The sequence below is a fragment of the Macaca thibetana genome, chromosome 4 (genome assembly GCF_024542745.1).
Source record: "Macaca thibetana thibetana isolate TM-01 chromosome 4, ASM2454274v1, whole genome shotgun sequence".
NCBI lineage: Eukaryota > Metazoa > Chordata > Mammalia > Primates > Cercopithecidae > Macaca > Macaca thibetana.
This window is the reverse complement of record NC_065581.1, coordinates 37,036,504-37,048,684: the sequence shown is the minus strand read 5'-3', so window position 1 is coordinate 37,048,684 and position 12,181 is coordinate 37,036,504. Positions and strand designations below refer to the sequence as shown.

The 12,181-nt window shown below is 43.9% G+C and overlaps 2 protein-coding genes across 4 annotated transcripts in view; both read right to left on the bottom strand.

The window, feature by feature from the left end:
- BRPF3 (bromodomain and PHD finger containing 3) overlaps positions 1-12,181 on the bottom strand; it is a 35,766-nt gene that overhangs the window by 3,021 nt on the left and 20,564 nt on the right. For 2 of the 3 annotated variants that reach the window (XM_050787554.1, XM_050787555.1), the window contains exons 9-12: positions 11,750-11,843; positions 7,482-7,579; positions 4,383-4,480; positions 695-849 (exon numbers count right to left, since the gene is read on the bottom strand). In XM_050787554.1, the coding sequence (XP_050643511.1) occupies positions 695-849; positions 4,383-4,480; positions 7,482-7,579; positions 11,750-11,843 (445 nt within the window). Of the gene's footprint in view, positions 1-694; positions 850-4,382; positions 4,481-7,481; positions 7,580-11,749; positions 11,844-12,181 lie in introns of those variants that run through there. The other variant, XM_050787556.1, reaches the window with a different exon arrangement.
- Positions 1-12,181, bottom strand: part of SRSF3 (serine and arginine rich splicing factor 3) — a 400,608-nt gene that overhangs the window by 370,195 nt on the left and 18,232 nt on the right. The gene's annotated exons all lie outside the window — the stretch shown is intronic.

Sequence of the window (12,181 nt, the reverse complement as noted above, 5' to 3'; positions counted from 1 at the left end):
ATTATCACTATTTTTATTAGCTAGTTCTCCCTCCTCACTCTATAGAAGCTAAGGTGAAAGTACTCTCTTGATGGTGCTAAGAGAAACCTTAAGTACTGTAAACCATAAATGAGCAAGTCTCCTGTAGTGGACACTCCACTGGCCAGAACCCCCCTCAGGATGGAAACATGCTTCCCAGAAGCTACTGGAAGTGTTGGAAGCCGACAGGCTCTCATCTGAGTCCCTCACTAGGAATCACCCTCCACCAAGGAAGCCTCTGGCCCAGGCCACACCCCTCCCTTGGGGCAGTGGCATTCAATTACTAGTTGGCACAGGGCAAAAAGGCACAGCCCCAATTCCTGACATCTCTATCTTGTTGAGCCACCCAGCTCCAGATGTGCCCAATGGATGAGGTGAGACAGCAAGTGGGCTGTATTGCAACTTCTGCCCAGTGCTGCATCACTCCCACTCCACAGCTCTCCTCAATAAGCCTCCTGATGCAAGTCTCGACCTCAGAGTGTTTCCCAGGGAATCTGATCTGCAACACCCCTCAGTTACTATTAACATGGCAAGTACAGGCCTGTTGCTGGCAAGTAATGCCTTCCCCTTCACCTGGGTGGAAACCAGGGTAACTGCATCCATGGCCCCTCTGTGTACCTCACTAGCACAGACCCCTGGCGTGCCCCTCAGCCCCCTCACAGCAGCACCCACTAACCAGGTGCGCTTGTTGTCAAAGAAGAGGACAAGGAAGAGCTTCTCTCCAGCCTCTGCCTGTTTCTGCTCTCCCAGCTTCAGCACGTCCAGCGGGGGGACAGGGATGGGAACGCCATTGTGCAGGAGGCCCTCCCGGGGCATCTTGGGATCGATGATCTGGAGGCAGAATAGAACATGGGCACTCAGTGAGGGAGGCCAGGGTGAGCAGCACCCCTGCTGCAGGACCAACTGCTGAAGCACCTACATCAGGGGAGTATCAGGTCTGAGTGGGATATCTTTGATGTCCAGACCAGACAGGCAAACCTCTTCCTCCAATGTCCCTTAGGACAGAAGAGTACAGGTCACTTTTTTTTTCCTGTCAATTTCCCTTTAGTACCTTTGCAATTCACCTCAAATGCTCGGGGGCCTTCCCTAGGTACCACGGCTATGAAGAAGGCTCTGCATCAGGAAGGCCATCCAGTTGGTTCTAACAAGGTCTCTGGTTACCCACTACCTTTCTGTCTGACTACAATCCTTCCTGATACATGGACCAGGTATATTTGTGACACCTCCATGGTAAGATCAGAGAGGAGGCTCAGTGTATAGCTAGAGAATGAGCTTGGAGGTTGATGGAGAGGGGGATGATGTGGGTGGAAACAAGGGCCACTGGATGCATTAATCCTTGAGGCAACAAGCTCCACAAGGGCAGCAGCTGGGCCCTTCTTCAGGTTTGCTTCTGGCATCCAGCCCCGCCTTGCCTGGCTCAGAGAAGGCGGGTGCTCAGCAAAATGCCCGGCAGCATCAACACAACAATCAAAATCCAGGTCTAGGGAGCACTTTCAAAGTTTCCAGAGCTCCTAATTATTCACACATCATCTCATTTCAATCTCTTGCTGATGCTGAGAAGTCTGCTGACAGGTGTTAGCTGACAGAGGAAAACACCAAGCACAGAAGCAGGATGTAGCTGGCTAAAATCACACCGGGACTAAAACCAGACAAGGCTTGGGCCTCCACAGCCCACTGCCTCCTACGCAGCCCCTGCTTCCAGAGCAGAGAGCTAATAGCTCTGGGAGCAAAGACTGGGAACTTACTGAGGAAGCAGCCTTCTCCAGAGACAGAGCAATCTTACTTCCCATATGCTGTCCCATTGGGCCCCTTCTCATAATAAACTGCTCTCATTATTTACCTTTGCACGTCTGCCAATTTCACGACATCCCTCTTAAGATAAGCAGCTGAAAGCAGTTGTTCTGGTTATGCGTTTACTCTAAGGAAGAACCACCTTACCCCACCCACCGGGTGTGTAATTTGATCAAAACTCTCTCTCCCAGGCTGTCTGTCCCTCCTGGGATTGAAGAGTCCTAACAAGAACCACCATACAAGCCCTTGTAAGCTTCCTTGATTACCAAACAAGACAGTGAGGCTACTCTGATATGTTTCCTCTTGACTAAGGCATGCTGGCTCCTGCCTCGGAACCCAGGGTGCTTGCAGAGGGTAGATTGTGAAAAATTTCCCGAGGGCAAAAGCAAGGTGGATAAGTCTGCCATCTGAGGAGAGCTTTCATGTCCCAAAATAATAAATGGTCCATTCATTCAATGAATACTATGCAAATGTAAAACAGCATGGTAACAAAGCTTGTGATAAAACTTAACATAAGTGTACATACACTATTATTACAACTATAATATGAATATGTGAACAATAAATAGAACGATACAAAATGCTTGGAGTCAACACTAGAATGGTGGGGTTTGTGTTGTTTTTTTCCCCCTGTTTTTCCAAACTTCTATAATGCAGTATATTACTCTTACCCAAAAAAAAGAAAAAATGTTTAAAAGACAAGGAAAAAAACAGACAAGAGCCAGAAAAAATTAAAAACTTTATATCCACTATCTATGGATGCAAATACATACTGAAGAATGCATAGGAAAAAGACTAGGAGAGCATACACCAAAATAAAAACACAGGTTGTGTTCAGGTGGTGGCTGAATTTCTTTAATCGTAACAGAAAATGTATAATTAAGAGGGTAATTTAAAAAAAAAAAAAAAGATGAATTTTAGGCTAGTGTTTTTGCATTGTGAGGTATTCTGTTTGTTTTTTAAATCCAAACCTGCACAGCTTAATCACTTCTTTAATGACTGAGCTGGGAGTCCTGCAGTTTCACCGCTGGCAAGGCAGAGAGCCCTGTGAAGGCAGGCAGCCCCAGGCCCTAACTCTTCAGTTGCTAGATCAGTATGAATTTTTCCCACCTGCTACTGCTAAGGAGGGAGTAGAGTAGGCAACATGGTTTCCAATATGGCTCCAACAAACTGTATTAATACAACCTCTTTGGACTATGATTTCCTTATCTGACCTAACAGGATCAGAATTCCTCCTCTCCATTTCTTAAAAGGCTGCTGTTAAAGTCACAGATACGAAGGGGCTGGGAGAAACCCAGAGTCCTGTATACATGTAAGAGCTTGGTGGGGTGGTTCCCAATCCTGGCTACAGATCCTTTAGGATGTTTTCTAAAAAATATTGATGCCTCAGTCTGGCCTCAGAGAGTCTAATTTGATAGTGCTGGGGTGCAGGTGACTTGACATGGGTATTGTTTTAAAATTTTCCCCAGATTATTCTGACATGCCTCAAAGGTTTAGTATCAGTGGTATCTTCCAGAGCCAGACGGACACTACCTCTCTAACTGAGACAGAGTTCAGAAATAACAATCAAGGTGGCAAAAATTGAATTTTTAGCTGCTGCTACTATGAAAGAAATGAAAAGTTTAGTTACTGCTGGTGTGAGTATAAACCAAAATGAACTTTAGGCAACTTGGCAACTTGTATCAGAATTCTGCATAGACTTTGCCCCAAGAAGGGACTCCTAAGAATTCACTGTAAGGAAATAATCATGGATGTGCACAAGGGTAAAGCTACAATGAAGTTTATTGCCAACTGTTTATCATAGTGAAAAATTCAAAACAATCTAAGTGACCAACTAGGGAATGGTTAAAATATGGTACATGCATACAACTGAAGACGATGCAATCATTAAAAGTGATGTTGACAAAGAATGTTTAATGGCATAAGATGTGCATGTTCATGATATGCTGTTAGGTGAAAGGGAGGCTAAAAGCAGTATGGTCTCATATATATGCATATTTATACATTTTCTATAAGAGTAAGTGGATATACACCCCAAATTATCCTTGAATAGACAGGACTGTGGATGATTTTGAACTCAGTGGCTCAGAACACAGGCTTTCACGTCACACATTTTAAGCCCTGGGCTCAAATTCCAACCCTGTCATTTATTAGCTGAATGACCACAAATAGTCAGTTTTCTTCCTTAGAAAATGGAATAATCATACTTTCCTCAGTATTTCAAGGACTTAGCGTGACAAATATTTAATAAAACGTCTAAGCATTATCAGTAGCTTTAAAGATTCTCTAAAATGGGCCCTGTTACTTTTATGCATAAGGAAATAAATAAATGCTATTAAATGCCATTAAAACTCTAAAAACCCTGGCCTTCATCTGCATACTTTTAGCCTATTTTTAGTGCCCCAAGCTGGGAGCCTTGCTAGTTTGACCCACTCAGGCTGGGGCAAAACCCCCCTCCCATCTACAGCTAAAGACATTCTGACTCCCACCATACTCTGCTGGCTTAATCCAATCAGATTAGCCCCCAAGGCAAGGCAGGGGAGGTAGGAGGGTGGCGTCTGGGGCAGACTCACCAAGGCAGGGTAGGAGGGGTAGCCTCGGCACTTGGCCCACACCAGCTCCAAGGGCTCCAGGTCTCCGCGGTCTTCAAAGGGCAGCAGGAGGCTTCTGCCTGGGGGGTGGGGGAGGGGAGGAGACAGCACCCAAAGGGGACTTGGAATGGTACCCAAAAGGCCTGCCTGTGGCCTCCATTTGACTGGGGCAACCCAGGAATGAGTCACAACATCCCCTCCACCCTTCCTTTTCCCTCTCCTTTCCTTAGAAGTTAGACTGGATCAGGGGTCAGCAAACTAGTTCTGTAAAGGGCCAAATAGTAAATATTTTAGCTTCTGTGGGCAACACGGCCTCTGTTGCAATTACTCAACACTGCTGTTATAGCATGAAAGCAGTCACATACACAATCTATAAATGAATGAGCATGGCTATGTCCCAATAAAACTTTATTTTTTGGACACTGAAATTTGAATTTCATGTAATTTTCACGTTATGAAATATCATTCTTCTTTTGATTTTCTTTTCAATCATTTCAAAACGTAAAAACCATTCTTGGCCCATGGACCATACAAAAATAGGCAATAGGCCATAGTTTACCGACCTCTGAACTAGAACACCTAAGATGGCTTTCCCTGGAAAAATGTAACTGCTTCATCCTCACAGCCTTAGGGAGAAGGGCCAAAATCCAGCTTGGGCAATGCCACATACTGCTCTCTGCGCCTCCCTGAGTGGGGAGTCCTCATGATGGAGGCTTCATGGACAAAGATGCCAGGGAAGACATCCTGGTAAAATTACTTGCTAACTGAGCTCTTTTCTGACAGGGTCACACCTAGCCACCTAGGTCACCTGGATGCACAGCACTTAGCAGAGCTAAGCAGTCTGCAAGTCCTTCGCATGTCTTCTTTTGTCAGAACCTGATACTGGGTATCCCTGGGGCAGGCACTGCATCTTTTCATCTTACTTTGCTCTGCACTCAATGCACTAGCACATGTGAATGAGTGCTTCACAGATGCTTCTGAACACACAGAAGAACCTCTCTTTCCCTCCCCCCATCTATACACTGGAATGGGCAGGTGACCACACTCAACCAAAGAAAAAAGTCCAAATCTAACAGAGTGGAAATTGTTATTTCTAAAGAAATATTACTACCTCACTTTTTAAAAAATTTTATTTATTCATTTTTTGTAGAGATAGGATCTCACTATGTTGCCCAGGCTGGTCTCAAACTCCTGGCTTCAAGCAACCCTCCCACTTCAGCTTCCCAAAGTGCTGGTATTACAGGTGTGAGCTACTGTGCTTAACTCTACTTGTAATTTTAAAAAATGCACTAAAATTATAAGATACTATTTTGCACCTATTGAATCAATAGCAGTAACAATAGAAAGATAAAATCCAATACCAAAGAGGTAGACTGAGTAGAAACTGGTGCAATCACATACTACTAATGCAACTGCAGACCAAACCCATCCTTATGGAATGTAATTTGGCAGTATTTCTGAAGAGCCATTTAAAAAATGTATGAACCACCTGTTCCAGTAAATTCCTTCTCTGGGAATTTATTCTAAGAAAAATAACTTTCAAGATGAATAAAAGGATTTTAAACAAAAATATGGGTTCACTACATTACATATAATGTTAAAAGCTGGAAAAAACCCAAATGCCTAACAATAGAATGGTTAAGTAAATTATAATGCGTTGTTAGATACATTGTTCCAATAACATGAGATATATAAAGATTATGTGTCAACATGAAGAAAGTACAAAAAAAATTGAAAACAGTAGAATACAAAAGTACATGTGTTTGGATCAGCATTTTGTTAAAAATGTGCCTAAAATAAACAGAAGGCAACACAGAGAAATGAAGACAATCATGTTACGGTGATGGAACTACGGAAGGTCAATATCCTTTGGCATCATTTTAATAAGCATGTGGTTTTAAAAGTAAGAATAAGATGTCACCACCAGAAGCACAAAGTGTGCCAATCCACTCCTGGCTTTGTGTGAGATGCTGTACAAATTCATCTTGACATGAGCCCAGCCTTTTGGGCACTGACAATTACGGAAAGCAATGAAACACACAGGCATGCATCCATCAACACACATACGAGAAAGAAACTGATGCTAAGGGAAAATAAAGTAGTTGGGTAAAGGAAAGAAGGAAGAGAAGCCCTGCAGCCTGTGTGTTAGATGGAAACTTCAAAGACAGGGCATCCAGGGAGCACACACCCCTGTACAGCAGGGCTGGACAGAGGTGAGCTCAGAGAACAGCCTGCTCTGCACCTGTCCCACCTGAGCACCACCCCAGGCCTCTCCCCCAGGTCCTGCCCTGCCCTTTATTCCCTTTGTCCAAGGAGACAGGGCCCATAAAACTACAGGGTTATGTATGTGCGAGATTCAGTGATACAGGCTATCACTGATAACGTTTGTGAATGGGGACAGCCAGTATCCATGAAAATTACAAACATACACTTCCTTAAATTCAGTAATTCCACTTCTATGGATAGGCTCCCTATGGATATAAAATTATCTATGCATAAGGTTGCTCACTGCAACACTGGTTATGATAATAAATGAAAACAATCTAAAAGTCCATCTTTGGAGGACTGGCTAAGCAAATGATGGCATTCCTATATAATGGGACACTGGGAAGCCAATAAAAAGCACAGAAGGATTTCCAAGATATATTACTAGCTGGAAAAAAGGAATGGTTTAGAGGAACATGTGCATATTAGGCTTCTCTACTCACTCTCTTAATTATTCATGCAAGTTTTGGCTTGTATACATATGGATTACCTCTGGAAAGATAGAAAAGAAAATGCTAGCAGTTGATGTTCCAGGGAGGTGAGTGCTAGCTTTCATTATACACTCTTTTGTACTTTTTTGATTTTTATTACTATGGGCATGTATAACCTATTCAAATTTAAGATGCAATTAAAAGAAAAAAAAAAAAAGAGTATGATTGGCCTGGGAGAGGGCCATCTCCCTGCCCAAGGGCCCAAGAGTTTGGGGGAGCTCAGGGACTGGCTGCCTGGTACAGAGCCCCAGCAGTGCAGCAGCCTGAAGAGCTGGCTCCTCAGAAGGCCTGGCCCCCTCAGCTCTGCCTGAACACTGCTCCTCACCTGAGCCATTGTAGTCAGAGTCTCCGTTCACACCTTCCAGGAAGGGCACTCGAGACAGGGCTGGCTTCCCACGGCTGCGTTTGGGGGGCGTCAGACCACTGCACACAGAGCAGGGAGAGAGGGGTGAAATGAGCAATTTCAATGACTAAAACGCCCACTCCCCTTCTCCCTTCTACCCTCTCTGACAGGAGTGGAGCTACAAAAACTCTTCAGGGAGGACAGTTCTCACCTTCCCCTAAAAACTCACACTAACCCATGTTTTTGACTGCATAGTTCCCATGAGGTTTTGAGGAACCATTTCATCTACATGGAAGGACTGAACCTGGAAGGAGTTGCTCGTTCCCTGCTCAGGAACCTTGGACTTCATCCAAAGGAAAGGTCACATCAGTCATCTGTCCATCCTTCCAGAGTCTAAGCAGCCTTGCCATGACAGGGGCCATCTTACATCTGCCCAGAATTCTTTGCTCTGGTTCACATTGTGTCTTCTTTAGAAACCAATTTATTTTTGAGATTCAAAAATTTGCCTCTTTGCCAAATTTTCTAAAGTGGACATGTCATACTTCCTTAATTAGAAAAGACATTTTTAAATTGGAAAAAAAAATGCACTTCTCACTTCCAAATGGTTTATGTGTGAAGTTTTTCTTGGATAGAGAGAAGTGGATTTTTTAAAGTAAAAAGTGGGCTGGGTGTGGTGGCTCACGCCTGTAATCCCAGCACTTTGGGAGGCCGAGCTGAGCAGATCAGGAGGTCAGAAGATCAAGACCATCCTGGCCAACATGGCGAAACCTAATCTCTACTAAAAATACAAAAATTAGCTGGCCGTGGTGGCACGTGCCTGTACTCCCAGCTACTTAGAAGGCTGAGGCAGGAGAATCACTTGAACCTGGGAGTTGGAGGTTGCAGTGACCCAAGATGGCGCCACTGTACTCCAGCCCGGCGACAGAGCGAGACACCATCTCAAAAAAAAAAAAAGAAATTTTTTTCATGGCTATTTCAAAGAGGCAAAATATATATTACACAAAGACTAAAAAGTGATAAGTAAAAATTAGAATAGCAATACCAAAGCAATGTTGTAACTGAAGCCCACCCACGCATCAGTATTTTCAAATTGTTCCCCATGCAGTTCTAATGTATACTATAGCTTCTGGGCAAAAATGATATGGCTAGGGCTTTTTTCCATCCAAACTTCAAAAAATATTACTCCTATATAACTTTAATTTTTTTTACTAATAAAATGCTTAAAGAATAGGTCGTCAATCTGCAGAAAAGCAGAAATGCTTAAAGAAACCCCCGGTGGGATAAGCAGCAGCCAGGAGTAGGGACTGGTTAGAGAGTAGGGTACTCCTGTTTTACTGAATCAGAACTGACTTTATCAGGACTGTATGCTAAGAAAACTTTGCTTAACTAAAACCCAATGAATCATGATTTTTCAGTAACCAGTAGTTAAGTTGGTAGTTTTTATTGCTAGTCAAACTAGGAACTGTTTGGGAAAAAACAAAAAATACCCAGTTTACATTTAGGATTTAGTTCCCACTTACCCTACAAAAATCTGCCAACATATTAGAGACATTGAGTCCTTGTACAAATGTAAAGTGCTAGTAATTTTATCAGGAAAGCCTCTCAAAGTTCACATCAAGATGAGAAAAAGAAAAACAAATCAAAGTTCACATCAAGAATCTGGGGAGACATCTTCAAATACAACAGAAGAGAGCACAGCAAAGCAGTTAAGAAATTAAACTCTTGGAGCCTATCTGGGTTCAAAACCCAGCTCTTTTTAACAGTTCTGTAACCTTCAGCAAGTTACTTAACTTCTCTGAGGCTTACACTCCCCATGTGTTGTTGTAAAGATTAATGAATGAACACACATAAAGCTCTCAGTACAGCACATACCATGCATTCAATAAATAGCAGCTGTAGTTATTGTCATACGAAGGGTAGTAAATTTTAATGTCTTACTTAAAGTATTACAAACTGCTAATACTCTACTATAGAATGATGAGCTCTCAGAAGGATGAGCTCAATAAAATAGGATGCAACACCAAAAATAGGTCTGTATGTTCCTGATTTGTAGAAAAAAGCACAACTGACTCAATCATGGCCTGCATTTCAGCCCTTTCTCCAAGTTACCCAGGCCTAAGGAGACAACCCAACCTACAATTATCTTATTTACTGATTTAACATCCATATCCATGAGAACAGACACTTTAGAAGATAATCTTCATGACAACAGGCACCTTAGTGCTTAGAACAGTACCTGGCAAGTCCTTAGAACAGTACCTGGCACACAGTAAGTGTTCAGTTACCAATATTTGAATGAGTGACCTATAGAAAGCACGTGTAGCACCAACCTGCTCAGAAAATCGTCACAAAAGATAAACCAAGGGGCAAGTGAAAAAGGAGGTGTGGGGGATGGGTTAGTGACCAGTTCTTTCAAGATTATTTCTAATTCTGGGATTATATGATTCTGGTCTAATAAATAAGGTCTTCCCTTATGTACTTATTACCACAGTATAGGGGGAAAAAGAAAAACAACGCTTGCAGTTGAAGCCCTTGAATCTCCTATTTTAAACCCTGAAATCCTAATACACACTTCCTCCAAGGGGCCCCAGATAAATCAAGGGCATTGCACTGGAGTTCTGCAGAAAGGCAAACACGCCACCTGAATCAGCAGGCTAACCAGAGCCTGGCCTTGCTTGCTCTTATGGCTCATAGCTGAAAAGAATGCCCTTCATAGAAGAAGGGGCCAACACACATTCCACATTTAGTCAAAAGCTAAAAAAGGATAGTTTGATGGGTCCAATCCTACCCTGACCCCAACAAATTGGGCTTCCAGGTACCTTATCTTTGAAGGGAGTCAGGAACTTCAACCCAGGTCCAGGACAGAAGCATCCTGTAAGATTACGAAATCTCTTTCTCTTTCCTGTGCCTGATAACTTTTTTCCATCTACTTTCCCTATATCTCTGGAGGCTGCAATAGGAAGCTAGGGCAACTTTGAGGGTTGGCTGGGGGTAGGGGAATCACAAAGAAACCACAGCAGGGAACCAGTCCAGGCCAACGAGTAGCTGGGGACCCCCTCAGCCCTACCAGTAGTCCCACAGCCCAGGCAGACTGAATGCCTAAAAGAATACATGCCCAGTCTGCCTTGGAAGCACTTCAAATACAAATACATAGTCTTCTGGTGCTGACCTGGGACCTTTGCTCCCCTACTCTGAACCTAAGATCCATTCAGCAGTCATATGGTGGGGTCATGACATTAGCCTTCAGGACAAGTCACTTTTCCTTTGTGGCACTAAGGGTTTCTCATTTATAAGAGTCCCCCCCACCCGCCCTGGTGTCTTGCAGAATACAGAACACAGAACAGGGGCTCCATAAACTCTTGGGCCTGGAATAAACTTTAAGATTCTGGTCTGAGAAATCCTCCCTTCAGATAAAAGAATGGGAAGAAGTCCATCCCTTTTCAGCTCAAGGATAGTAGAAGAGCTTTGGGACCTTTGTCTGAATAAAAGGCAATTCCAGGCCAGACACGGTGGCTCACACCTGTAATTCCAGCACTTTGGGAGGCTGCGGCAGGCAGATCACTTGAGGTCAGGAGTTCAAGACCAGCCTGGCCAACATGGTGAACCTTCATCTCTACTAAAAATACAAAAATTAGTTGGGCATGGTGGCATGTGCCTGTAGTCCCAGCTACTCAGGAGGCTGAGGCAGGAGAATCACTTGAACCCAGGAGGCGGAGGTTGCAGTGAGCCGAGACTGGGCCACTCCACTCCAACCCGGGCGGCAGAGCCAGAGTCCGTCTCAAAAGAAAAAAAAAAAAGGCAATTCTAAATTTCCTACTTGGTCATTTCATATACCTACACCACACCTCTATAAAGAGGCTATGACACCCCAAAAGGCAAAGAGCAAAACCAAGTCTTTAACAGGCTGGGTTGTCTAAGTATGTGTGTAGGGGCAGCAGGGGACTTTGGCTCAAATGTTAATTTCACTGAGCAATACGAGATTTAGCTTTCCCTATCCTCTAGAGTCCAAATTCAGTCACACAAACCCTGTAAAGCATCAGCACTACTCTTCCTCTCTCAGATCAGACCTGAGAGTCAAGGGTCACCCTGTTTCCTAGGAAATCCCAGAGTTACAGATAAGAGGCCTCAGGAAATAGCAGGAGTTGGGGGAGAGAAAAAGGTAAGCAGGAGAGGTTCAACCTGTAGCTGAATGGAGAGTAAAAGGAGGGGTGGCAGAGCTGCTGACAAAGCTTTAGGAAATGTGTTCTTACCTGCAAGCTTCAAATGCCAGTCCACCACTGAGACCCAAACTACATTCCGAGTCAGACCCGCTTTCGGTGTGTTTTCCAAAGCCGTTGGTCATGCCTGCCAAGGACACACATAGTGAGTCTGAGTGCAGAAATCCCCCTTCCCAACACATGCTACAGGGTGAGGCAGCCACCTCAGGAGGGCTCAGTGAGGAGTGAAGAGGATGGCTATTCCTTTCCCTGTGAGAAATGGGTCTTGGGTGATAAAGAAGATATGATCAAGACAAAAGTTTGGGGGGAAATATTGCTGGCTAGGGCAAGGAGCAGACACTGCAATTTCCTTCCCATCCTTCTGCTTTTACTTTAAGGAAACCATAGCACACAGCTCACTCAGCTACTGTCATTTGGCTACACAGGGAGATACTAAGACTTCTCCCACCCTGGCTTGCTCACAAG